The following is a 26,713-nucleotide window of genomic DNA, read 5'->3' on the forward strand; positions in this document are numbered from 1 at the left end:
AATGATTGTTAGTATGTTAGCTGAATTACTTATTCTGTGCAACTTTTTTCTAAGCAGCAGATTCAAAACTTACAAGGTTACTGACAAGAGACAGGCTTCAGAGAGACTCGTGGATAAGAACTTTTTGTCCATTTCTGCTGAGAACAGTTTACTAATCTGTTCTCAATGCTACATCATCCCATAAGAAGTTGTTATAATAAGAGTAGTGTGTGTTGTCTTGTTTTAATCATTACTGTCTGCTTGCTATAGTCATTTTTATGAGTGAAAAATTACCCATATGGATTATGGAGTTTCCTTTTGAAGAATATTAGGTTTTGCTCATATGGGGACTCAGCTTGGATGGCTGTTAAGGCAATTTCCTTTCAAAGGGCTGTGTAGCATGTTGGATAGGCTTTATGGGAAACACAGCAGTGTGTGCTTAAAATACACGGTTGTATTCCCAGCTACAGTGGCAGAGCCCTTCTGCTTCTGGTGCCAGTATTCCTTCCCATTAAAGAAACAATCATTTCTGTGCCCCCTGGAGGTTTTGTTTGCAATTTATTTTAGATCTCACCACTGAGAAAATGTTTTTCTTGCCCAGACATCGATGAGTGCGAGAGGAATCCGCTGCTGTGCCGGGGTGGCGAATGTCTGAACACGGAGGGAAGTTTCCGGTGTGTGTGTCCCGAAGGCCATGAGGTGGCATCCGATGGCTCCGCTTGCTTAGGTGAGAGATGGTGGTAGTGGTGATGGGGGGGGGAGTTGCCCTCAGAGCTGGAAAAGCTGGGTAACTGTGATGGAAAAGCCGGCCTTCTGCGGGCTGGCCCAGCTCACTGCTGACTGTAAAAAGAGTCTGCCTGCTTTCACTGGACAGACAGCTCGGATTCTGCAGCTCTACTCCTGGAACCTCGGGGAACCACTCATTTCCACCCATATAAAGTTAAGGTTTCTGCCATGCAGCTCCCACACTAAAAATAAATACATGGTTAGTGAAAAGTCCTGCAGATGGATGCCATTGTACAGATGGCTTAAACAATATATTTTCTGGCTCTGGTATATCATCTATACACAGACATTTAGATGTACAGTATACCTGGTATAGTGTAGGATGTACTGTATACTAGACTGGCTAGAGTACATATATATTTACTCTGTATATATCTCATTCTATTTTGTATACATTATATGTACATAAACATTTCAGGCTGCACTAGAACTGCACTAGTGTTTAGTGGTAGAAGTGGTGTTAAATTAAGGAGAAATTTGCAACCTGCCCCTTTATGGTATCTTTTGATTAAGTAGCCAACTAGGTATTGAAAATGTAAATTAAAAGTGTAATTTAATTTATCTTGCTTTGCTTTACAGATATTAATGAGTGTGAATTAAGTGATAAGCTTTGCAAGAATGGACGTTGTGTGAATATGATTGGGCACTACCAGTGCACCTGTAACACAGGATACAAATCTACAGAGGACAAGCTGTCATGTGTTGGTAAGGAAACACAATTACACACTTCAGCTGCAAACATTTAGATGGCTACCATACTGAAGTGCATTAATTACTGTAGGTGTGCATACTATTTAAATAACTGCAAACCAGTCAAACTGCAGTAAACAATGCGAGAGCTGTGTGTTGAACCTTTCCTGGTATTTAATCTGTTGTAGGAAGGACTTCACTGTCTTTGCTTGTTTGCAGTATGTAAAATGTATGCTACACGTGTGGAGGTGAGTATTAGTTAGGTCATATATAGCGTACACAGGAGTCTGAATTGACATGTTTCATTACATTTTAACTGAATAATGCTTCACCTGTGGAGGTGAGTATTATTTATGTCATATATAGCTTACACAGGAGTCTGAATTAACATGTTTAATTGCATTTTAACTAAATAATGCCTAAACAAGGTGTCCTGTTTTTAATGATTGTGAGCCCTTGTATTGCATTGACACACCTTATTATACACCACTAAGCGGTGCAGTTTTGGACCTCTTCAGTCTTTGTCTTAAGGTTTATAGTCCGTCTTTGCTCCTTCAGATATCGACGAGTGTACCATCCAGAATGGGCAGTGTGAAACGTACTGCACGAACTCAGAAGGCAGCTACGAGTGCAGCTGCAGGACTGGCTACGCCCTGATGCCGGATCAGAGGAGCTGCACAGGTGCCACCTGAATGATATTCTGGGTGACAAACACATCGGACTTTAGGATGAGCTAAAGTGTTCCCAGTCTGACAGATCCCTTTCTCTTGCCATAGAGGCTTAATTAATCTGTCAGCCTATTTTGAGTTTTCTCCATAAGAATCCTGTGGTGCTCCATACAGATATGGTAAATTATAAGCCGGAAGGGGATAAAAGAGGATATAATTTGAACAAAGGCGTCAGTCTTCATGCACAGGCTTGTAGAGCTTTTTTTCCCTTTACGAATCCTTTGAGAGGAAGGCTCTAACAATGCCTTCCTGACTTCCTCCTCATGTCCACTGACAAACAGCCTTGCCAGGAGGTCAGTCGAGCAGTGCCACCGCCCTCACATACCCAGCATGAATAAATAAACCTTCCATAACTAGCGTGAGGTCTTTCTTTTAGTTTCTGTCCAGAATAGGATCACTGCTGCAGGAGTTTATGACAGAGGAGAAGCTGTGCACTCATGCCAGCCTAGATGAGCAGAGTCCTATGAAGAAATACAGTGGTTACACTAGTGGATGCTAAAGGCCAAAAGAAAAGAATTCCTGGACTTTAATAAGAGCTTTTGAAAAATTTCCGGGCATGATTAAAATGCAATGAGTGATAAGATTCCTCCGATTCCCCTTCAAAATAGGTATGACTTTTGTTACCCTTGACAGAGATGGCTGATACCGTATCTCTCTGGGGAGGGTGGGAGGCCAGATTCGGACTCCACTGAGAGAGAAACACCACTTCATTGTCACAGATGTCTTTACTACCCGCCTATTCAATGAAGATTTAATCTCTCAAAATTCCTTGGCAAAGCACTGAGAGACTAAACCCTTATAGAGAGCTTTCCAGTATAAGGTGCTCATGTATTCTTGACCTGTTTCCTCCATCCCCTGCAGATATTGACGAGTGTGAAGACAATCCAGACATCTGTGATGGTGGTCAGTGCACAAACATCCCTGGCGAATACCAGTGTCTGTGCTACGATGGGTTTATGTCCTCTGAGGATATGAAGACATGCCTAGGTACTTTGCCTTACATTGCTTCTTATTGAGTGTCTGTGGTTAGGACAAAATGGAAAAGGTGAAATATTTTTTGTGCATCACAATAATAGAAATTGAAGAATAATAGAAATTCCACAGACCCAGAGATGAGTCTGATGAAATGTGGTCAGATTTTCACCAGAATCTAACATGTGGTGTTAAAGTGAAAGGTTCCTTTTTAAGGCTGAATAAATAGTTTTTTTTTTAGACTTACAAATATTTTCTCTCTTGCTTTAAAGATGTCGATGAGTGTGAACTGAATCCAAATATCTGCCTGAGTGGGAACTGTGAGAACACAAAGGGATCTTTCATCTGCCACTGTGATATGGGGTATTCAGTGAGGAAAGGAACTACTGGCTGTACAGGTAAGGCTTTGCAAATAGCCCTGAAACATTCCAGCAATTTATAAACCCTGCTCTTCGGGCTCTTTTCACTGTTGGACAAAAGTGCAATGCTAACTAGGTCTGTGAGAAATAACAACAGAAAAATCAGCAGACTTTTTTAACTAGTAATTCAAGCAATCATATGGACATGAATGATGTTTTGCATGTATTGCCTAACCATATGCAAGGATAGACCATAGGATTCCAACAAAACACTAGTTCTAAATAAGTACAACAATATAGTTGTTTGAATGACTTAGTCATTTGGATGTCACATGTAAAAATCAAGAAGTTATGATTGCTTGTTCTCCTACAAAAAACAAACAGTGGTGTAGCTGTTTTGAGTTTCTGTCAAAGGAGTCTGTATTGGTAGATGAGCAGGATGTTTTGAAATATTGGCAAGAGTGATGACTCATGGAGAGTCATCTTGTAATAATTACAGCTTCACTTAATCAGTTAGCAGCTCTATTGTACACATTTTGAATTTCAAGAACCTCTTCAAGATCTTGAAGGTTTTGTGGTATGTACACAGCATCTGAGCTGAGGAGGCAGAAGTTTGACATAATGGACCACATTTATGGTAGAATGCAAGTCAAAACTTCAGATGGTCATTTGAGAATGTTTACTGCGAGCTGTGAATGAAAACCGGCCGTTTCTTAATTTAATTTGAACACTTGTTTTCCCTGATCAATGAGGCAGTGGTTCCTCAATATCTAGAATTGGTTTTACAAGTTTAGAGTCCTTTTGATTTGCTATTAAAAATAATTAAACCTTCATCTGTGTCAGAGGCCTGTCAGGGGTTATAAGAGTGTGTTACACTCCGGTGAGCTGTTCATTTCTGCTGTGTTGTCCTGGATCATTTCTATGAATTGACATATACCGGGATTAAAATACACTGTAGCAAAGTTTGTTTGCGGTGAGACAAAAGGCACTTGCCACTGTGAAGAAACAGAACTTGCAGAATGTGTCAAGACTAAAAAACTATGATCTGAATTTCTTGGTTGACTTACTGAAGACCTAAGTTGGAATTCTGGATGAGCCTCATCTGACTTCATTGAAATGTTAGGCTTGTGTAATAGACATTTCCTTTTTGAGATAACAGAGTTTATAAAAGGACAGAGGAATCTGCAAAAGAGTAAAATATAGCTGTCAAAGAACGAGGTTAGAGCTTTCTGAAATGTTGTGTATTTTACATTACTTGTCCTTAAGCCAACAGCATTGAGGGGGTTGCCAAAAAGTCCATATGACACTGATCGTTAGGCGCCAAAAACCTTTTCAAGGTGTATTTTAATGCAGATTGTGATTACTTGTTTTCTGTTTACATATTGGTGACCATTAACACCATCATCTTCTACATCAGAAGGCTAAGAAGTGTCTGAATTATTATCCTTTCATGAACTGGAGTTCAGCATGAATCGAGTTTGAAATATTTTAATGTTTACAAAAGACTGTACATGGCAGTGCTCATAATTGAAGTCTCGTACTCATACTCATAAGTGATCAGTAAAGCAGTAAGAGTTTGAAATGTTCACTTCAAAACAGCAAAATGTGTTAATTGATGAAGCAAGAAATCACAAGAAAATAAAGGACATTCTGTCTTAATTAGCCCTAATAGGTGATGACCACAGGTTTTGACGACAAATACAAGAAGCCAAGGAAATAAGGCCAGCTGTTTCAAGATACAGCTGGGCGTGTACAGATTCTTGTACAGTCATTTAATCACTCATCATGCTTGTTAGTCTTTTCACATCTTACAGATGTTTTCCTATAGATTATAATGTATGTTTTATAGGCTACAGACAGATGTGAACTGTCAGATGCTAAAGGGATATGAGAAGCTTGTGGTGTATTGTATGATGTCATTTTGGTAACATAAAAATGTTTGTAAAAACAGTTTTGGTGGTTTAGTTATTGGGGCCATGGTTTACACAGGGAAAGCCCTTCGAATTTCAGGCTTGTAATGTATGTGAAATGGATTGTTTAAGTAACAGTACTTTTAAAAGGTTAAAGAACGTCTGTTATGGAAGCGTGTTTGGGATCATGAGAACAGCCAGAACGATCTCTTCTGGGTTTTATTGAGGTTCAGTCTGCATTGCTCAGCTCTCCTGTCATCACCAATTGTTTCCAGTTTTATAAATAAACAAATCATTCCAAATCATGAAACAGTTTTTAGAATCAGCCTTTTGCATCTCCCTCCCCCCCTACTGCATCTCTGTACACATTCCTATCCCACACAGATGTTTAGAATTTTCCTTGTTTTTAAAAACCGTCTTGCTGGGGACAAGACGAGTAGAATAAGTGCACTTTGTTCAAACCCAGCATATTAGAGTTTACTCACTCAAAACTTATGAATTCTAATTTCTGATGAAGAGTGCAAAAAACAACAACTACAGGATATTTGACATTAGACATTCAAAAGCTTCTGTGACCCTTGCAAACCACTGAATCTCTCCAACATGCGTCTTTCCCATAAGATCCTGCACTGGGTCCAATTAAAGGATCTGACATGAACATCATGGAGCAGTGGTTTCGTTTACAGCTTAGCTAGGAATATTTCTGTGGGGAAGTTGTGAAAACCCCCTTGATGAGAGATATGAAAGTTCAAGTCTTCTTACCACCCTAATTCATCTGCTGTCCTCCATCATTCTACCACACCACACACATCCTGAACTGCTGGCAGGAGATCGATAAAACATGCCTCATAAGTGCCGTAACCATCATGCCCTTTGTGAGTATTGTAGACTCCAGCCCTGGAACAGTGCAGAGCCCAGCAAGGCAAGCCTTCCTCCTGAGCTTAATAACAATGGCCCTTGCTGTTGTTTTTCACTCTCGTCGTCACGTTTATCTTGGAATGAAATGGCTGATTTTACAGTCGCTGTGTGCATTACCCAGCCTTTGGACACAGTGGAATATTAATCACAAGTCCTTCATGCATCTCTTGGATTGCCTCATTCTCAGCATCACAGACTAGTAAAAGATCTCAGTGGTTGTCTTGGAATCATGTGTATTATTTATCATAGCATTTTTTTTACGTTTGTTTCTGCATGATTTTCTCTACTGGGATTTGAAGCGTGGGTTTATACGCCTCCTAAACCCCATTTCCATCTCTTTCATAGTTTATTTCTTTGGGACAAACTGCAATGTTTACAAAGCAAATAAAGAGAGGGTTCACTTCACTAATTCTTAGCATTGTGCAGTAAAACACACACACACACATATATATATATAGTGCTTGTGCAGCTGCCTGTGATCAGTCATTGGATATGCATATTCAAGGAAATAAAGAGCCTTTATCCTCACCGCAGGAATGAAACAAAACCACGTAACTGTGAATTCAATATTATTTTCATTTGTTATATTAAACAGGAAGCCACAACAGAGAACCAGTGACTGTGGTAAGGATTTGCATTGCAGCAATTTAAATAAAAAAACTGCTTTGGTTGTAATGATGTGGACAGGAAATTTTCCGCATTGATGAAATTTGTTCTGCTTTTGCCTTTTGGTCTCAAGATAGTGATCCATTCGGGTCTTCTTGCCCAAGGAAACCATCAATAAAGTTGTAGGTCAGGAATCTGCTCTGTGAGAAGATTTTTTGATTAATGATAGGTTGACTGAAATTCTAAATGGTGTATTTTACATGTAAATGTTTCATGCCATGAAATTATCCAAAATCTTGTTCTGAGAAAAACCTTTAACTTCTCTAGTGGTCCTATTGATCTAATCAGCTCTCCATCATTTTTGGCTGTTTTTATAATTATTGCTAAAGGCATGAGTTTATTTTGTTTATATCATTTTTCTTTCTTTGCTTGGGATTCTTGCAGTATTTAAAGGATCAGAACACTTTTCTTATGTGTAAGGGAGAAGACAAAACAGATAATTAAACAATCCATCCATGCATTTTCTAACTGCTTCATCCCATTCAGGATTTGCAGGGGAACTGGAGCCTATCCTGGCAAGCACTGAGCAAAGGGCATGAGGCAAGATACACACTGGACTCGACTCCAGTTCGTCACAGGCACAAACACACCCACTCACACCAGGGCCAATTTTCCCAGAAACCAGTATGTGTTTGGACTGCGGGAGGAAACCAAAGCACCCAGAGGAAACCCAGAGAAACACAGGGAGTACAGTACATACAAACTCCACTCAGATAGCACCCCAGGTCAGGAATTGAACCTAGGGCCACTAACCACTGCACCACCACACCACCCCATAAACCATCCAAAAGATTCATAATAGCTTCCTTTGCGACTAAAATGCATTCAGATGCTGTTTTTTTCTTGCCTGCAGAGGATTATTTCACATTACTGAACACATAAAGACAGGGTGGAAACAATGTTGTGCAACAGAAAGGTTTACAAGGTTAGGAGTGGCGCTGTGTACATTAAGTCATTCACATAGAGCCCTCTTTGTAGTTCACTGGGGACGTCCACTGGCAAAAGGAAGAATGTTCTCAATCATGGAATTTTCTAGAACATCTTAAGTCATGCCTGTTCGTCTCCATTTAGATACACGCACCTTCATTTGTAGTGTGTCATGTTGTCTTTCAGCACTTCAGGTCTGATGATTATTACAAGGCTTCAACAGTGTGTGACCATAATAGCTCCTTTTTAATTTGCATGTTTCCTGGTGGTTTGTAAAACCACCATCTGAACCATTGGCATCTCAAAGTTGTTTTCGTGTTGTTTTTGTTTTGGCTTCAAAGGTTAGTAGGAAGTATGTAATCATACTGAGTGCCTCTGAAAGCCATCCTATAATAAGATAGCATGCTCATTTCTTAATTCCTCATATTAAAAGACACTCTCAGGCTATTTTGTAGGATAAAAAAGTAGTTTCCTCCATCACTTTTTTGCTGGTGGAACACTTCTTTAATCTTTTCCCAAAGATGAAAAGTGGGCGTTAAGAGTATCTTCGAGCCTCTGCATTAATATTTAAGGGGAGAGCTAAAATGTCTCACATGCAGATCCTGGCCACTAGTTTTCTTATTATTGGAACAAAACAATGAAAATACAATAAAACACACAACAACACTGTTGAAATTATTAATTAAGGACATGTTGGGGAATTGTAATCTTGGCGTGGCAGAATTTATGGCTTCCTGCTATTCTATGCTGTATACTCAGAGTTTGTAATTTTTTTAAACTTGGCTCTGTGCTCGATATTGTGTTTGATAAGAATCGTTGTATACTTTGTGGGTTGTATGAATGATTTTCTAATTTAAAAACAATGGTGGAAAAAGCTTACCATAGTTCAAACTAAGATCTTTCAAAGTGGGCTATTGAATGTAAAATACTAGTTTGCGTATGCTTTCTGAAAACTACTCCTCAAGGTTCACTATAAAATATAATACAATTTGTCTTGCTGGGAGAGGAACATCTAATAAAGAAGAAAAAAGTTCAATATGGGCTGCAGTTTTTAAAGGCACACATTTATTGAGATCTGTTTTATTTCACAGTAGCTGTATGGAATTCAGGGTTGGCCAACTGTTAAAGATTTAAGCAGTTTGTTCTAGGAACCAAGAAAAAGCAAAATACCAGCTTTGCTTTCCCAGCCTTCTGCCTATACACAGTACCTGAACTTATTTAGGATGAAGCTTTGACTGTTTTGTGTGATCCTTTGTGGAACAGCTAACGATTTAATTCCCATTACTTTCTGCGCAACACACAGTACTTTGTCTTTCTCTGCCCTGCAGCTGGTAAAGCTGTTGTAAACCTGATTTTGAGTTGCAAGAAGGGAAGTCAGGAAACAAGCACATTTGTTTTTTCCAAAAAATAAAGCAACACGTGAGCACATGACTTGGGTCATGATTTGACTTCTTGACATCCGAGCTATAGTTCTGATCAGGTCAACGTTAGAAAAACGTAAACATGTTGCAGTTTGCCACAGAAACGCAGCATTTTATCATGAGCTTAGGAAATACCCCCTATATTTCAAATATGTATATCACGGTTTAAACTGCATTTGTTACATACCTAGAGGATTAGCTTAGCTCTCATAAATACTCTAATGGCAAGCATTCTTGAAGGCTTGCCCAGTGAAACATCACATCTTGAAATTAGTTCAGTGCCGAGGCATTTGTTATGATGATGTTATAGGGCTGGCCATTTTTGTCTGAATCTTTATCAAAGTTTCTAGTGTGGTGACAGTACCTGCTGAGCACATGTACAGAAAAAAACTTACAGCTTCTCAAAGCAACAACAATGTGAAAACATTTCCACTATGCTTAAGCTGCCATCAGTTATCAATTTAGTCATAATCTGTTTGTTGATTTAATTTCTGAAACTAAAACAACAACAAGTAAGTTCTGCAAAGTCCTAATACCACAGAACGGTTTTAGTGAAGACATATGATGTGCAGTAAAGTTACCGTTACTTGTAAATTGAGTTTAAAAAACAACAATATTAAGAACTTTATTTTAAGGGAGATAAAGGAGACTAATTGCTGTAAATGAAGGATACAAGTTGAAATAATTTCTCTTTTTTCTGTCTTTTAACCAAGCTTCCGTCTGACAGTTTTGGCCTTTTGCATGTCTGGAATGTGTCTGTTCCATAGAATGTCTGAGCAGTTCTGGAAACAGCTGGACCATCTTCCCCACAGCTGAATGCTGTCACTCTTATGTTCATATTTCTGGAAATGTTCTCTTTCAGATATAAATGAATGTGAGATTGGAGCTCATAACTGTGACAGGCACGCCACCTGTACAAACACAGCAGGCAGCTTTAAATGTAGCTGCAGTCCTGGCTGGATAGGAAATGGAATCAAATGCAAAGGTGAGTATAGACCAGAAACAATTCCATCTACTTAGATTCAAGAAAATACTCAAGTCTTTCTGAGTGCAGGACCTCCCTGTTTTAGGATGATCAAGACTTTTGCACAAATTTAGATGGGAGTTTCATTCTTAAATTATAGCACATGCACACACACATCATTTATAAATAGGTCACAACAATAAAAACAATGTAGACAATAGATTTAAAAAGGGGTGTAATTGGAAACTGAAAATAAAAGGCACGTTTAAATACAAGGTTATAGTGGGAGTCCAGGACACTTTCAGAAGTGATGAAACATTTATACTGCTTGGCTACTAGATATAAAATAACCAAGATGGGCTGAATAGCCTCCTAATTAAAATGAATCCTTCTTACGTATGTTCTTCTGATATTGGTATGGCCATCCATCTGCCTCTATTTCCTTTCGCCGGTGTTGTAATGTACAGTAATTGGAGGCTGTTGTGTGATGCAGATTTGGATGAGTGCTCCAATGGAACCCACATGTGCAGCAGCCATGCGGATTGCAAGAACACCATGGGGTCCTACCGGTGCATCTGCAAGGAGGGCTTCTCTGGAGATGGCTTCTTTTGTACAGGTGACAACTGCGAGCCCAGTAATGACACCCTGACAGCACCTGTTCACTCATTTCACCTGTTCAGTGAAATCAGATGATTTAACAAAGTAATATGTCATTAGATAAGTAAATTAATGCATCATAAACCTCAGCGCTGAAAGCCAAATTGCAATGGCTGCTGCTCGTGGATATAAGCAGTGGTCCGAGGTTCAAGGGAAGAACCCAAGTGTAGGGTGAAATGAGCAGCTGAGCAGGCAATGAAAAACAGGCAAAACACAGTCAGAGTCGTAGTGCCAGAACAAGGTAGCAGGTTCAAAACTGAGGATCACACTGCACAGTACCAAGCGGCTATTCCAGGAGAAGAGGTCAAGATGAAGAAGGGTCACAGCAAGAGGCTTTGATTAAACTCTGTGACAGAGCCCAGTGCACTGCCAGAATAGACCTCAAATAGCCCACCTGTGATAGGAGTGGTAGTAAATTTTGCACAGGTGGTCTAGGCTTCCTGTCTGTTCATGTAACCATGGCAACCAACACCGATTGACCAGTGAGTAGAGATGGGTCCTGCTGCCGTGGTAACATTAGCCATGCTATCATTGCGAAATGGATGTTGATTGTGTAACTAAATGCTAGAGGTTATTTTAAATGCAATTTTGTCTTGTTACAGACAGCGACGAGTGTGCAGAAAATGTAAACCTGTGTGAGAATGGACATTGCCTGAATGTTCCTGGTGGATATCGCTGTGAGTGCGACATGGGGTTCATACCCACTTTGGATGGGAAAGCCTGTGAAGGTAACTAACTTGTTTACCTTACTGTTTCTAGCTTTGCAGTGGCTCTAAATATTTATGGCAGTATCACAATTAATATTCCAGTCACAGCAGTACCAGTACCTATTAGTCATATCATCCAACTCTTGCAGAATCATTTTGCACAGTGAAGCATTCCTTGTCTTTCAACAGATATTGATGAGTGTTCATTCCCTGACATCTGTGTCAATGGGAGGTGCCGGAATATCCCAGGCCTCTTCCGATGTGAGTGTCACACTGGGTATGAGCTAGACAGAAGCGGAGGAAACTGTACAGGTAAGAAAAAATAAATACCTTTGATCAGACAGAAACAAATTATGTTTCTGTGGCTTCAGCTGTCTTGAAGAACTGCGTGACATAAGCTAGCATGGACGTTAGTTGGAACTGCCAGTTGTGTGTTTCTTATGTTAATTTACAATCATTACCTATGTGACCCGCAACCACACACAGGGGAGAATAAGGAAATGCAGTCAGTCTCCTCCAGCCAACCCACCATCTCACAGGTGTTACAGCCCTGTACAGCAGGTTCAGCACCATTGAGAGGAGAGAGAGGCACATCCCTCATTGACAGCACTGCAGGCTTATGAGCATCCGTGTGGCCACAGGGGGCGCTGCATCACAGCGAAGACCCCCACCCATATAATCCTATCCAGCACTGAGGCAGTTGCTCACAGAGACTCAGGGAATCCCAGCCAGCTGGTGACATGACCTGGCCTAAACACAGAATGAGTGACTCAGAAGGCCCGTCACATCCTCTTTCCAGCGCATATCATATTAGAATGGGCCACATATGAATCTGCCATCTACAATGTTTCTTTCACATTGGCTCTGTGGCTGAGGATCTGCCTGTGGCTATAAGGTAATCCGTTCGTATCCCGTGGCCGGCAGAGAAATCCTACTCTGTTGGGCCCCAATTGCTCCAGGGGCATCGTATAAATGGCTGACCCTGTGCTCTTACCCCAAGCTTCTTTTCTTATAATATAACTCAAAGCAAACCATGTTATTGACTCAGCTGAAATAAAAATGTGTGGATTGGCAGTGCGTGGACTGGTGTGGTTTTACTAAGATTAGACACTATGGGCAATGAAGAAGATTACACCTGTATGGGAACAAGTACAGGTTTATTCCATGTTGAAAAGAGAAGAAAAGAAACACAACATTATGGCTATGGAGCCTTTTTCAGGTGTCCCTTCAGGTGGAGGGGGCTCCACAGTCTAAACGTTGCGTTTCTTTTCTTCTCTTTTCATCATGGAATAAACCTTTACTTGTTCCTTTGCAGCCTACAAATGCTGACACAGCTAGCTACTTGAACGTCTTCATTACACCTGTATGTTTCTTACTAAGCAAAGCACGGCTTATCTGGACCTTTTTCCTTGAAGTGAGCAGACAGGTTGTGTCTCTGCGAGAGCTCTTTCTCTGGAGATGACAGCCATCCCTCCAATCGCCTGTCTTTGCCTTACAAGACCCTTGCTGGAAAAAATGACCTCATCATGGTTACTGTGCTTCCCCACCCTGGATATGTTGTCATTCTGAATTAGTCACTGCTCCCATCAGTGACGCTAGTCGCTGCAGTCCAGCACAAAGACTTACCATTGATGGGGACCCTCCCTCTCCTGCAGATCTCGGAGAAAGCGTCACAGGGTTTTAAAGGATGTGTTCTTTCTCATACAGTATGTGTCACATGTCTGTGTTCTCCAGATATCAACGAGTGTGCTGACCCAACCACTTGCATCAGTGGAATTTGTGTGAACACTCCTGGTAGCTACGTCTGCAACTGTCCTCCAGATTTTGAGCTCAACCCGACCCGTGTCGGCTGTGTTGGTAAGACCTTTCAGCACCTATTTACTGCATGTTCCGTGACATTGCAGTGCCCTGAGAGTCCCAGAAGATCAGATTGTAAAGGGAATTTAAATTTCATTTTAACACAGAGATCCAGATTTTTTGTAAAGCAAACAAAACATACAGACCAAGTCCTCCTTTCCTGAAATCACTACAAAAGTATAATTTTTCCATGAGAGTTTTATAGGAGTTCTTACTTTCTTCTTGCTGTGCGTTCTTGTTATTAAATGTTGGCACAAAACAACATACAGAATGAATTAACAGTCGACCAAAGTCAACAAAACATGAGCTGTAATTTATAACTAAATATTAAACCCGGTACATCAGGAACTTACCCACTTAAGGACTGTATAGTCTTTTGTATGCATACTATGGAACTGGAACGTAACCTGACTCCTTTAAATCCACATTGGCTTAAGCATGGTAATTTTATTGCCTCTGCTAGACACGCGTTCTGGCAATTGCTACCTGGATGTGCGGGCCCGTGGAGATGCGTCTTTGAGCCTGGAGTGTTCCAATGAGATCGGCGTGGGCGTCTCCAAGGCCTCCTGCTGCTGCTCCCTGGGCCGAGCCTGGGGCAACCCCTGTGAGGCCTGTCCTGCCATCAACTCCTGTAAGTGTAATACACTCCGTCGTTTCACTGGGGGACAGCGGGGAAAATACTTCATGAGCAGTGGTACACCTGAGAGAACACAAGGACAACTGCATGGTGAAGGGCAATGAGATACAAATCGTTGGGGAGCCATAGAAAATTCAGGTAAAGTAACTGATCCAAGCATGGTAAAAGCACTGGAGAGCTGCAAACATGCTGTACACGAATGTACTGTGGTAAGCTTTCACTGGGGGGGCATGGTGGCGCAGTAGTTAGCATTGTTGCCCTGCAGCAAGCACTGGGGCTCTGGGTTAAAATCTGGACCTGGGGTGCTATTTGTGTTAGAGTTGTCATGTTCTCCCTGTGATCATGTGGTTTTCCTCCAGGTGCTCTGGTTCCTCCCACAGTCCAAACACATACTTCTAGGTTATTTGTTTCTAGGAAAACTGGCCCTGGTTTTAGTGTGTGTGTGCCCCGTCCAGAGTGGACCCCACCTTGCGCTTTTGCTTGCCGGGATAGGCTCCGGCTCCCCAGTGACCCTGGATTAGAAAATGGATGGATTTTAGACCTTCGCAAGGGTTCCTGTGGAGGAGCCTTTGGTTTTGATCTGGAAAATATACCTCATTTAATTCTTCCAGAAAAGGATGTGTGTTCTTAGTGCTAATCAGACACATTTGTCTTGTTAAGAGTTCAGAGGTTTTGTATTTGTCTTTCTGATGCCCTTTGCACTAATCGCATTGTGGTTCAGTGACCCAAAAGGTTTTGTTTTAGAATGATGTCAAATCAGCTGTTAAATCCTAATGAATGATGGATGTTTAAGGAGCTGTATAACTAGGATGGGAGACCAGTTTGCTTGTCTGAGTGTTTTGCTGGGCCAGTAGGTGGCACTCTTCTCTCTGGTCCAGAATTTCCACTCCAGTGCACCCATTGTGGTGACTGGAAACACTGTACGTTAAACCAGAGGGGCTGCTGGGGGAGAATGACACTCACATGTCCCCCAGGTGCACTTCAGTGGTGGAGGGAATAGATTCCCTCCTGTATGCAAAAATCTTTCGGATCCCTTGGGATGAAAGTACATCTATACAAATTCAAAGAATGCTAGAGGACACAAAGCAAAACTTTTACATCAGTTGAAGCCACCAAAGCTGCTCTGGGAATGTGATAGATATTTTTTTTCATTCTAGCTGAGTATAAGACCTTGTGCCCAGGAGGAGAAGGATTCCGACCTAATCCCATCACAGTTATTTTGGAAGGTAAGGTCTGACACATAATGTTACTGCAATTGCAGTAGTATAATATGTATGTACTGTACAGTGTATATCTGAATATATAATATTTGTATAGTGTATGTATGCAGTATATGAATAATAAGGATTCTTTGTAGGATTTTTGTAGCCGTAGTTTAATTATTTTAATAAATATTGCATTTGTGAATCTACATGTCATAGAATTTGGGAGTTAATACTTTAAATGATTTCTCACTGTAAATGTTAGAATTTATCTTAACCTGGGATATCAAGTGGAGTTCTGAAAAATATTTCCTCACATATTTGAAATTGCTTTTACATTTGTCTTTGTTACTTCTAAATTACTTCAATATGAAATAATCATTATAGGTTTTGTTGTACATATTATTAGTATAATGCATGATTATATTATTATAATGCAAGAACCTTGTGTTTGGAGCCTCCCCAGGGCCAGCACAGAGCTGCAGCGAAGTATTATTACAAATGACACAAATTTTTATTACAAAGTTTTTCACCCTTCTTTTATTGCCTCTGGCAGATATCAATGAATGTCAGGAGCTACCAGGTCTTTGCCAAGGAGGAAATTGTATTAACACATTTGGTAGCTTTCATTGTGAGTGTCCAAGGGGCTTCGAGCTAAATGAGGAGACAAGAATCTGTGAAGGTATGGAAAAGGACTTGAACATTTGGCTTGTTTACTGAATCACTGTGTGTGAAAGGGTGTTTTTATTATACTTTTCTGTAGTGCTTAATTTGGAACTAGCAAAAAATTTTTCTTTAGCATCCATCACATCAAAAAAACCTCACTGTAGGCTTGGGTTCTTAGTGCTGACGTGCACAAGTTATTGCTGTGAGTCTTCACCCTTACTTTTAATACAACGCTGGAAACACAGGGCCCTCCTAGGGGCTCTCTCTGTCTTGTCCTTGCAGCAGAGCTGCATTCTCTGGCATGCTGTGCACATCACACAATCTTTTGAAGTCAGGAGACAAATGTTATTAGTGCTGCTGGTTAATGGTTTATGGGTTTCATCTCCTTGAGAGTACAGCTGTTCCTCTGTATTACAACGCACTGTAAAACCCCACTCCTGCTTACTGCCAGTTCCAAAGCTTTTCAGAACCTGGGAAACTGTGAGTATTGTGGGTCCTTCTCTGCTGTCATTAATGGACTATGTGACAGCTTCACAACAGTTCTAAAATACTGTAGCTCCTGTGGGATTAACTTCTAGCTAATCAATGCAAAAGGAGTAGATTACATTTTCTCATATTTCATTCATTGTGTTTCAGGTTTCAGACAAAAACGTGAAAGAGTATAAGGTTAAATAATTTGCTTTATACAGTACACCTCCAGTTTTGCATCTGTGACTGACGTGTTTGCATCACAATCGTTTGAAAGACGCTTATCTTGAAATGTCTTTTTCCATTTCCAGATGTTAACGAATGTGAGAGGCCTGGTATCTGTGGCCCGGGACAGTGTTATAACACAGTAGGGAATTACACCTGTATATGTCCCCCAGACTACATGCAGGTCAATGGTGGTAACAACTGCATGGGTAGGTTTGTGTATATATACTGTATATACTGTAGTTTGCTATCTTTTATCATGGGTCACTTTTCTGAAGACACAGAAAGGCCCTGTAATAGCACAGGAAAGCCACTACTTTCCCGGCAAACGTATTAAAAACCATAGCAGACCATGACAAGGTTATGTCATTCAAAGTTAGTGCAACGTAGGAGATTTTAAAGCAAAATACCATACAGATTTCTCATTGTGGGTAGTGAGCAGTCATAAGGCAGAGACAGACAGATTGAGTGTGGCTGACCTGAGCTGAATCATTAGCCCAGTGTGCAAAGCATCTGCATTCCTCCATTACTCCATCACTTCCAATAGTATATTTGTGTGTGACTGAGTCCTGTTCAACATGCTGGAGGTTTGGCAGACAGTGCCTCGTATGCTCTGTTCAGTTTTGCAACTCTGAAAAAAAAACAGATAAAATCCACTTTTCCCCCCACCTCCCCTCTGTATTTCTTCTTAGGTAGTGTGTTTGAAATTGTGAAGCAGAATCACATGTTATTGGAATATGGACAGTTGTATTTTGTGTGTTTTTTGAACTGCAGATATGAGGCGGAGTCTGTGCTACAGGAACTTTTATTCTGACAATGGAACCTGTGATGGAGAGCTGGCTTTCAACATGACCAAGAAGATGTGCTGCTGCTCCTACAATATTGGCCGGGCCTGGAATAAGCCGTGCGAGCAGTGTCCCATACCCAGCACCAGTGAGTACCAGCACAGCACTTCAGCACACATTTCTGACTTGAGGTTCCTGCTTTAATGATCTGTTCCTTAATTCATTCCTAGATGAGTTTGCCATCCTGTGTGGAAGCGAAAGACCAGGATACATCATTGATATCATTAGTGGAAAACCTATTGGTGAGATGCCTGTCACACCCAGTTTGTTATTCTTGCCTTTCCTACCTGAACAGGTGCTGCAGAAGGGGGTAGAGCTGGGATTTACATCTTTGACTCTCAGAGGCCACAGGGTCCTCTGCTCATTGATTGGACTTAATTGACCAATGTAAATGAAGAAGAAGTCAAACCTGTTTGTTTAAGTCTTAATCAGGTGTTACTGAAAAGTATCTGTAAAACCTGTAGACTCCTGGCCTCAGGACTGGATTTTCCCATGCTGGGTTTAGAATATTTAAAATAAATGAATTAATGAAGTATATAATACATGAGCATATTAGCAGTAGCTCTTGGCATAGCAGTTAGTATTGCCGCTTCACAGCTCTTGGGTCTGGATTCGATTCCGACCCATGTCTTTTTTTCTGTGTGGAGTTGGCATGTTCTCATTGGATCTGTGTTGGACTTCTCTAAGTACTCTGGTTTCATCTTGCCTCCCAGAGATATGCTGGCTAGGTTAATTGGTGTCTCAGAAGTCCGTAAGTGTGCATGGACTGGCATCCTATTAGGGGGTATCCTGCCTTGTACCCTGTGATGGACTGACGTCCTGTCCAGGGTGTAGTCCTACCTTAATCTTAAACTCTTCCAAGATAAGCTTCATGGTGGCATGACCCTTTACAGAATAAGCAGCTTTATTGATAGACTGAAACATAAAATTGTACAAAATGTTACGTCATTCAACTCATATACTTTTACTGCTGCTTTTATTTGTTAATCCTTGCATTTAAGACTAATGAAAAGGAAAAAAATATATAAATTTCACATCTGCTTGTAAAATCACAAGCTAAAGTATTTACATAAAGCTTTGAAACTGTGGTACTTACAGAGAGTGAGGCCTTTAACTCTTCAAAAATACATTTAAAAAGAAAGTTAAATGTGACGCTGATTTCCTGTTCCTTGCTAAAAGCCAGAATCCAAGAGTTCTTTGCTTTTCAACAGACATCGATGAATGCAGAGACATCCCGGGAGTCTGTGAGAATGGAGTGTGTATTAATATGATTGGCAGCTTCAGGTGTGAGTGTCCCATGGGCTTTGTGTACAACGACAAGCTGTTGATCTGCGAAGGTGAGGCAGCTCTCTGCATGAGATCCTCTGTCACTGTGTTTCCTGCAAACTGGTAAAAGATGTGAAATTCAATTTTAGTTTCCTGTCTCTGTTTCTTCTTAAAAAAGATATGACATCTTTTGAAAGTTTTTATGTTTTATTTGCGGCCACCACACTAATTAAACTTACTGTTATTAAAAACCATTTCTAAGTAAAAGCAGTTTCCAAAACTTTGAAAATGGAAGTCTGATGTTTCGCTCATCTTAATTCGTAATACTAAAAACATTCATACAAGCTCAGGTGAAAATTCATCTTGGTACAAGAATATGGAGATAAATCTGTTTTCTTCATGTTCTGTAGTATCATTTCAATTTTTTAAATGTACTATTATTCCCATCCCACCAGAAAATGACATTGTGTACATTCTGAACTCTAATATGTAAAAGCAATAGTCAGGAACTGAAAAAATAACTTGGCTTTTATTTTGGCTGAAATACAAATAATTTAAATGGTTTTTCATGAATATACTGTAAATGTCAAGTCATTGATCATGCTACCACATGCATCAGTGTTTTAAAAATATGTTATTTTGCTCTGTTCTTGAGTCAGACATTTATGATTATCTCCTTGAAAACTGAAGAGAATTCTGGACTTGCCAGCTATAATCATGGCTTTTTTGCCCACCAGACCAGTGGCAGTTATTTTTAACAGTGCTGATTTAAAAGCGATATTAGATTGCATGCTTTTTTGCTGTAATGACTGCAGACATTGATGAATGCCAGAACGGACCCGTTTGTCAACGAAACGCTGAGTGTCTGAACCTGCCTGGGAGCTACCGCTGCGAATGCAAACCAGGCTACCGATTCACGCCCACTGGCCAGTGTCTCGGTGAGTCTTCACCACAAAACAGAAAAACCTTGTTGGCCTGCATCATCCCATTAGACTTAAAAGCTTCATGAGATCTGTGCATAAATATGAATGACTTGATGGTGTTTGAAGGTCAAAAAGGTTGTGTTTACTGTGAATGTGATGTCATTGTGATGTCAGTTTGAAAGTCGTTTACAGGTCAATGTGATGTCATTTTGAGCTCATTGTGATGTCTTTTCGAGGTTAGTGTGATGTCATTACACCTTTTGGAGGTCAGAGTATGGTGCATACAGTAGCAAGCCAGAGATAAAGTTTATTATGCCAGAAGATATTCAGTAAAAAAACAGAAAACACTTTATTAAAATTTCTTTTCAGGTCTGTATGAAATGAGAGAGAAAATGAGTGGAAAATTTTTGAAACCTAAAGGCACATTGCTTGGTCTTTAATAAACATTTCTGTGTAGTCAGTTATTTAGACTGCAAGTCTTTTGTTTCAGTACCCTTATAAAAACACCACTACATTTTCACAGGAAAGGGTCAACACTGGCCTGGGACAATGGAGAAAACGGTTTCAGTTTAATGAGGCATGTTTGGTTCCTGTTATTCTTCCTTCTTTTATATGCATGGAAAATACAATCAAGAAGGGAGCCAATATAAGAAGCAAGTATAGTTTATGACACAGGCTGATAAGACTTTGAAAGCAAGCCTAAAGAGAATATTGTCTGAACAATGAACAAACCTCAACTGTAACTGTGTGAAAGTTCATGCAAAACAAGTGCATAAACAAAGGCGGTATATGCAGGTTGATCTTTTTTTCATAATTCAACAGATCGCAACGAATGTGCTGAGATTCCCAATATCTGTAGCCATGGGCAATGTATTGACACAGTGGGAAGCTATCGCTGCATCTGTCAGAATGGATTCAAGCCAACTGCAGATGCATCCATGTGTATAGGTAGGTGATGTAGCTTTGTACACACCCATTGCAGTGGTCTCTAATACAGTTTGTGTGTAACGAAATAAAATCAACTTGGGGACATTTTATGAAAGAAGACGTATACGTTGCAGGTTGGCCTGAGAGCAGAAGGCTCTGATAAGAGCGTTGTTGTTTGTTGCAGATGTTGACGAGTGCGAGAGGCAGCCGTGTGGAAATGGCACCTGTAAAAACACAGTTGGCTCCTACAACTGCCTGTGTTATCCCGGGTTCCAGCTCTCTCACAATAATGACTGTATTGGTGAGTATGTGCCTGCGGAATCGTGGGAACTAAACACAAAGGTGTCTGAATTGTTCCTTCTCTGATTTTTAACATTATACTGACCTTAAGCCATTTAAAGAATTTTATTTAATATTTCAGATTGACTAAATGTGGCCTCTCCAGTTTATTTTGTTTTCGAAGGAAAAGGCTCTTGAAGACTAAAATGAATGTCTCTAAATATTGTAAAGTGCACCCAATTTGTATGTATTTTCCTAAAAGGCAAGCTGTATCTATTTGTTCTCTAAAAGACAAAGTATAAACATTGTCAGTCTTGCACTGAGGCAGTTACAGTGGGATTTCTGGTACAAGTACTCTAAATCCTGCAACACACTAACAGAGTGAACCCAATGGATTACTTTATGTTCAGGAATTAAACTCCCAGTGAAGGATGCAAGTGGACATTATGAAGAAGTGTGTTTAGAGCTGAGAACAGGAGGCTGTTCTTTATACAAATGGTAGTGGGTATCTGGCATGAATTGCCGAATCCTGTTGTTGAAGATAAAATCCCTGAAGATCCTCAAAGAACTTCTGAATGAAATCCTTGGATCAATGAGGACTGAGCAACCATGCAAGCACAGTGTGCTGAAAGGCCTTCTCTCTTAAAGTAGAAGTATATGAACCTCATGTTCGTTTCTCTTTCAGATACGGACGAGTGCTCAACTCAGAGGGGCCTCTGCAGGAATGGCAACTGTATTAACACCATAGGATCATTCCAGTGTGTGTGTCGTGATGGCTATGAGCTCACAGCCGACCGCAGGATTTGTATAGGTAATGAGAAAGGAGATCTTCTCCATCACTATCACAATATTAATCGTAGAGTTTGAGTATGTTATTTCTTCAAAGGAAAAATCTGTTCGTAAATTCAGGGCTAAAAGTCACCCACAGGATTATTTTTGTTTCCTATGAAAAAAAGCAAAGGGTTTTATAACATTTCATTTGCTTACAGCATTTAATTTACATGTGCTAAAAACGCAGAAAGTAATTCATTATTGTCAATTTGAGCTTAGATTTCGGTGATATGATGCTTTCTATTTCCTGTACAACTATTTAGAAGCAATACCATATAAAACTGTGAAGTCAGCAGAAGAAATATACAGGAGAATCACAGCTTTTGTGATAATGGCTCTGCCTCGGAATCTATTTTAAACAGTGTATGATTGGATGTGAATATACTGTACTAATGTGAATAACTTGTTCAGGTGTTTCCCTATACCAAAGGGTATTATGAAGACCTTGGTTTTAGCAAGTGCTAATTCACACACTATGCTCTCTGAAGTCTTATTCTATAGTTATATTAGTATGTGAAAGCTCCTCTGTTTCTTTGGGTGGATTCTAGATCCAACAAAAACCCCAATTCCTGGTTTGCATAACCTCTGCAGTGCTGTACTGTTTGTGCAAACTTGAAACAACTTTGCTTGAGCAAATACCTGCACAAACCACAGGAATACCATGTGCCTCAGTTTTAAAAATGTCTTAGAGGTGATGGAATATACATCTTGAAACAATAAACAGATTTTCCTCGCTGGCCTAATCCCCACACTACTGTGGACTCATTAAGTTTAGAAAGAGAAGTGTGTTTTTGGCATTCAAAAGTCAAAACAGACATGGAGATGCAGTAAATGTTTTCTGTTTTCTAGATATCAACGAATGTGTCGTCAATCCTGGAACCTGTGGCCCTGGTATCTGTCAGAATTTGGACGGCAGCTACAGGTGTATTTGCCCACCTGGATACTACTTAAAAGATGAGAAGTGTGAAGGTATAACAGACATTAAGACATTTAGTGTACATACCGAAGTGTAAAAATACCGAACAACTCTTATATGCAGTAAAAGAAGCCATTGGCACACAGTATACAGTATATCAAGTCTGACTTGACTGTAAATGTGCAAAGCAGCTGTGGTTTGTAAAGATCCTTGTATAAGAGGAGTCAGTGAGGATAAGTGGTGAATACATTCATCCCTGGAATCTCTGTGGTGTGATTTATTTGTGATAAAAGACATGAGAATCCTAAGGGAAAGGGAAAGATTATTCCGAGCTTTAGTTTAGACCTTCACTGTATACCACAAATTAGAGAAAAAGCTTTTATGCAACCGATTCAAATAGCAAGAATTTCCCTCTTAGATAAATGTGTTTACACGAGCCCAGACAGAATAAATTATCTGTAAAAGAAAGTGTGTTCTACAGGGAGCTATCTGTGAAAACTACACCTGATTCTACAAAATTACAATAAAATATAATCTGTGGTTTGTCCTAGCAAAAACACAGCCAATTCAAAAGTTAGAATGTTTGTGGACATACTGCTATGATGAAACCTAGAACCTGCTAGCTTTTTTGTGAGTTATTTGAGTAAATGTATACAGCTTTATTGTAATTTAATTACATCATCACTTCTGTGAGCTGTTTTTTTAGCTTTTTAGCTTCACTGGATGTGTGGCAAATAACATCAGAAGGGTAGTCTACAACTTGCTTTGGTTTAATAACATCAGTTAAGTAATTAGACTGTGATCAACAGCTCTTTAGTCTCCATGGCCATTATTTTTCTGTTGCGTTTCAATAAAAGGTAGCAGCTATTTCTTCCTCTACAACAGATTATTTTACGTAGATACACTACAGTTACTCTAGAAGAAAATGGTAAAGGCACTGGCATGATGGATGTTTTTTTTGTAGACATTGATGAATGCGCTCAAAGCCCAGATATCTGCGTGTTTGGTACCTGTTCCAATACCGAAGGCAGTTTCAAGTGCCTGTGTCCCAGTGGTTTCGTGTTGTCTTCTTCAGGAAGGAGATGCATTGGTGAGTAAATTCTGTCTCTTCATAACTGCACACAAAAAGTTGTGCTAATTTTGCGTAGTTTTCAGGGTTTTTTTAAGTGTTGAGACTTTTTCAGGTGTGTATGTGTGTGAGAGAGATAGTTCTGTGAAAAATACAAGAATCTTCTTCCCTAAAATAAATCTAATCCCAGAATTACCAAACCTTCCAGAGAAGCTTCCAATCCTACTGGGGAGGAAGCTCAACAGAGCTGCAGCCCAGTATTTGATCTCCTGTCACACCAACAGCCAATGGGCCTGTCTCACAATAATGATTTATGGGATGTCTATGAATGTCCAGTAACCTTTTACTGTAAATGACTGGAAATGTTCTGTTAATCGTTTCGGCTTTGGCAGTATTGTAATTGGACAGTCATGCCGATAAAGCTCCTTTAATTAGAAAATTTGAATTGAAGGTGGCTGGAATAAAAAGCACAGCAGAACAAAGGAGAGGGTAGATGAGAATGGACACACAGGGGAGAAGATCTTACACCATCCCCTTTCTGTCAGTGATAGACTACTTTCTTTTTTAAACCTCTCCATGAACAGGTTCCCCTTCATATGGACTCTTTCTCACCTGTCTGCCCATTGTCACTTACTGTGTCCCTTCTTTACCTTTACTGATACAATGGACAGAAATGCTTTTCATGACGCACAATTACACTTGTGCACGCACTAGGTGTAGAATTTGAGACTGCCAGCCACCGTTATGTGCAGACAGGTGTAGAAATTTGAGCGGGGACCTGTGCCAGCCTAGGTTGAGGGTGGTCTTCAAAGGAGCTAGTGGATTCCCAGTGAAAAGGAAAAAAAGGTTTTGTTTAATGTGGCTATTTCACCATCCCGCAGATGAACGGCGCCACTACTGCTTCAGCAAGTTTGAGGATGGGAGGTGCCAGGCCCCCAGGCCCCTCAATTCCACCAAGAGCGAGTGCTGCTGCAGCGCAATGCCAGGGCAGGGATGGGGAGACCCCTGTGACTTGTGCCCTGGAAGGAACGACAGTACGTGGAAAGCAATCAATATCCTGAAAGTGACACTGCAGTGTTAGATACATGTGATTGTGGGACTCTTGCACACAGTTTTCTGCTGTGGCATTGCTGGATTTGTAAAGCGAATAACTGTGCTCTTGTACTCATGAAACCGCACAGCTACTGCTATAGACTGTAGCTATTGCTGCTGTTACTACTACTGCTACGGCATAGATTGATCTACTGTATAACCATGCTTTCACAAATATATAAAGGCCGTCATGGCCTATTTTCAGCTATAAATCCGTGTGTCTGTTAATTAAGGCTTATAAAATGTTTTGCTGATGCATAAGTAGTTTATCACCAACACCATGTTCCTGTTAGAAAGTAAAGAGCAAGATAGTTTGGGTTTAAACAAAGCAGAACAGGATATACAGGTGCTTTACATGGTCAACAAATGTCACTGATTATAATAATATATTTCAAATGTGAACTGTGTTCTATTCTAGCGCTCTTTGCGTTACTGTGTGCCGGTGTTGGCCTTCATGTGGACAAATACGACAATCGAGTAGGTAAGACTGGCACATTCAGAAGTCTGATTCAGACATTTAACATTTTGAATACATTTGAATAGTTGTGAATTGGAATTCTGTCTTGTTCTTCTCAGTTTTCTAATGATAGTGCTAAAAAAAAATAATTTGAGTAATATTCTCAACATACCACAACCCCCCTAGATGTAGCTACACAGAATTGTTTAATTTCTAACAGCCGGTAAAAAGATTTGTTGAACATTTGTGTTTGTTGGAAACAGATCTGGATGAATGCTCGGCAGATCCAAACACCTGTAAAAACGGGCAGTGCATTAACACGGACGGCTCGTTTAGGTGCGAATGTCCCCTGGGTTTCCGGCTGGATTTCAGTGGTGTGAATTGTGAGGGTGAGTTCTGCTAAATTCACTCGCCTCATCGCCTCTTCCCTTAGCTGTTGAAGTAAGAAATCATTGTCTTTTAAAGGGACAGCTTTTTTTATGAACTCTTCTTCCCACTCTTTGTTCAGAGCTCTGTTGTTCAACTCGTTCATTTAAACCTCTTTATAGTTCAAAGGCCGTTGGATTGATTAAAGTCTTCGGCCGTTGTGTTTTTCAAATTTGCAAACGCTGCCACTTCGATCATTAATTTGCATAGTAAAAAAGGGCAGCACAACTTCTGCACTCTACATTTTCCATTTTAACTCCGCCTTGATTTGTCTCTGTGATCTCTCATGTCTGTCTTAATGAATGAGAAGTGTAGATGAGTTTCCTAATTGACTTGGTTTTCTTAGACACCAATGAGTGCGAATTAGGAAGCCCCTGTGGCAATGGCACATGCACAAACCTCATTGGCGCATTCGAGTGTACATGTGACGAGGGATTTGAGCCGGGGCCCATGATGACTTGTGAAGGTATAGTCACAACATTTCTTCTATTTTCAGTAAAATATTATCTGTATGCTTTTAAAAAAGTTAAAGAAAGAAGTATTTAATTGAAATGTTGTTTTTTTATATTCTTGAAATTTGTGTCTATGTGGATGTTATGGATAATTTTCATTTGAATGAGGACCAGTGAACTAGCGCCATTGAAACTGAGTTAGTTAAAAAAACAACTCAGATGATTCTATGAATTTTAATTTATACGGTAGCATTCCATTGTGGCGAAATCGGTCAACAAACCTACTGATTTCTTTTCTGTTAGATGTGAACGAATGTGCTCAGAATCCTCTTCTGTGTGCTTTCCGTTGTGTCAATACGGTGGGATCATATGAGTGCAAGTGTCCCAAAGGGTATGTGCTCCGAGAAGATGGGAGAATGTGCAGAGGTAATTTGTTTTTTAATTTTGAGCTAAGATGTTGGTAGTTCTGCTATTCCATTCAAACCAAGTCT

At 40.1% G+C, this 26,713-nt stretch overlaps 1 protein-coding gene across 3 annotated transcripts in view; it reads left to right on the forward strand.

Moving 5' to 3' along the window:
• The window catches only part of fbn1 (fibrillin 1), a 75,859-nt gene that overhangs the window by 36,634 nt on the left and 12,512 nt on the right, over positions 1-26,713 (forward strand). For all 3 annotated transcript variants that reach the window (XM_088640848.1, XM_088640846.1, XM_088640847.1), the window contains exons 28-55: positions 581-706; positions 1,345-1,470; positions 2,014-2,136; positions 3,045-3,170; positions 3,428-3,553; positions 10,219-10,341; positions 10,814-10,936; positions 11,580-11,705; positions 11,874-11,996; positions 13,419-13,541; positions 14,005-14,172; positions 15,336-15,404; positions 15,937-16,062; positions 16,826-16,948; positions 17,514-17,672; positions 17,755-17,826; positions 18,796-18,921; positions 19,666-19,788; positions 20,596-20,721; positions 20,885-21,001; positions 21,665-21,790; positions 22,660-22,779; positions 23,691-23,816; positions 24,677-24,829; positions 25,306-25,368; positions 25,608-25,733; positions 26,117-26,236; positions 26,526-26,648. In XM_088640848.1, coding sequence (XP_088496974.1) covers positions 581-706; positions 1,345-1,470; positions 2,014-2,136; positions 3,045-3,170; positions 3,428-3,553; positions 10,219-10,341; positions 10,814-10,936; positions 11,580-11,705; positions 11,874-11,996; positions 13,419-13,541; positions 14,005-14,172; positions 15,336-15,404; positions 15,937-16,062; positions 16,826-16,948; positions 17,514-17,672; positions 17,755-17,826; positions 18,796-18,921; positions 19,666-19,788; positions 20,596-20,721; positions 20,885-21,001; positions 21,665-21,790; positions 22,660-22,779; positions 23,691-23,816; positions 24,677-24,829; positions 25,306-25,368; positions 25,608-25,733; positions 26,117-26,236; positions 26,526-26,648 — 3,411 coding nt within the window. The remainder of the gene's footprint in view (positions 1-580; positions 707-1,344; positions 1,471-2,013; positions 2,137-3,044; positions 3,171-3,427; positions 3,554-10,218; positions 10,342-10,813; positions 10,937-11,579; positions 11,706-11,873; positions 11,997-13,418; positions 13,542-14,004; positions 14,173-15,335; positions 15,405-15,936; positions 16,063-16,825; positions 16,949-17,513; positions 17,673-17,754; positions 17,827-18,795; positions 18,922-19,665; positions 19,789-20,595; positions 20,722-20,884; positions 21,002-21,664; positions 21,791-22,659; positions 22,780-23,690; positions 23,817-24,676; positions 24,830-25,305; positions 25,369-25,607; positions 25,734-26,116; positions 26,237-26,525; positions 26,649-26,713) is intronic.

This window comes from Lepisosteus platostomus, chromosome 7, assembly GCF_059453375.1.
Source record: "Lepisosteus platostomus isolate fLepPlt1 chromosome 7, fLepPlt1.hap1, whole genome shotgun sequence".
NCBI classification, from domain to species: Eukaryota; Metazoa; Chordata; class Actinopteri; order Semionotiformes; family Lepisosteidae; genus Lepisosteus; species Lepisosteus platostomus.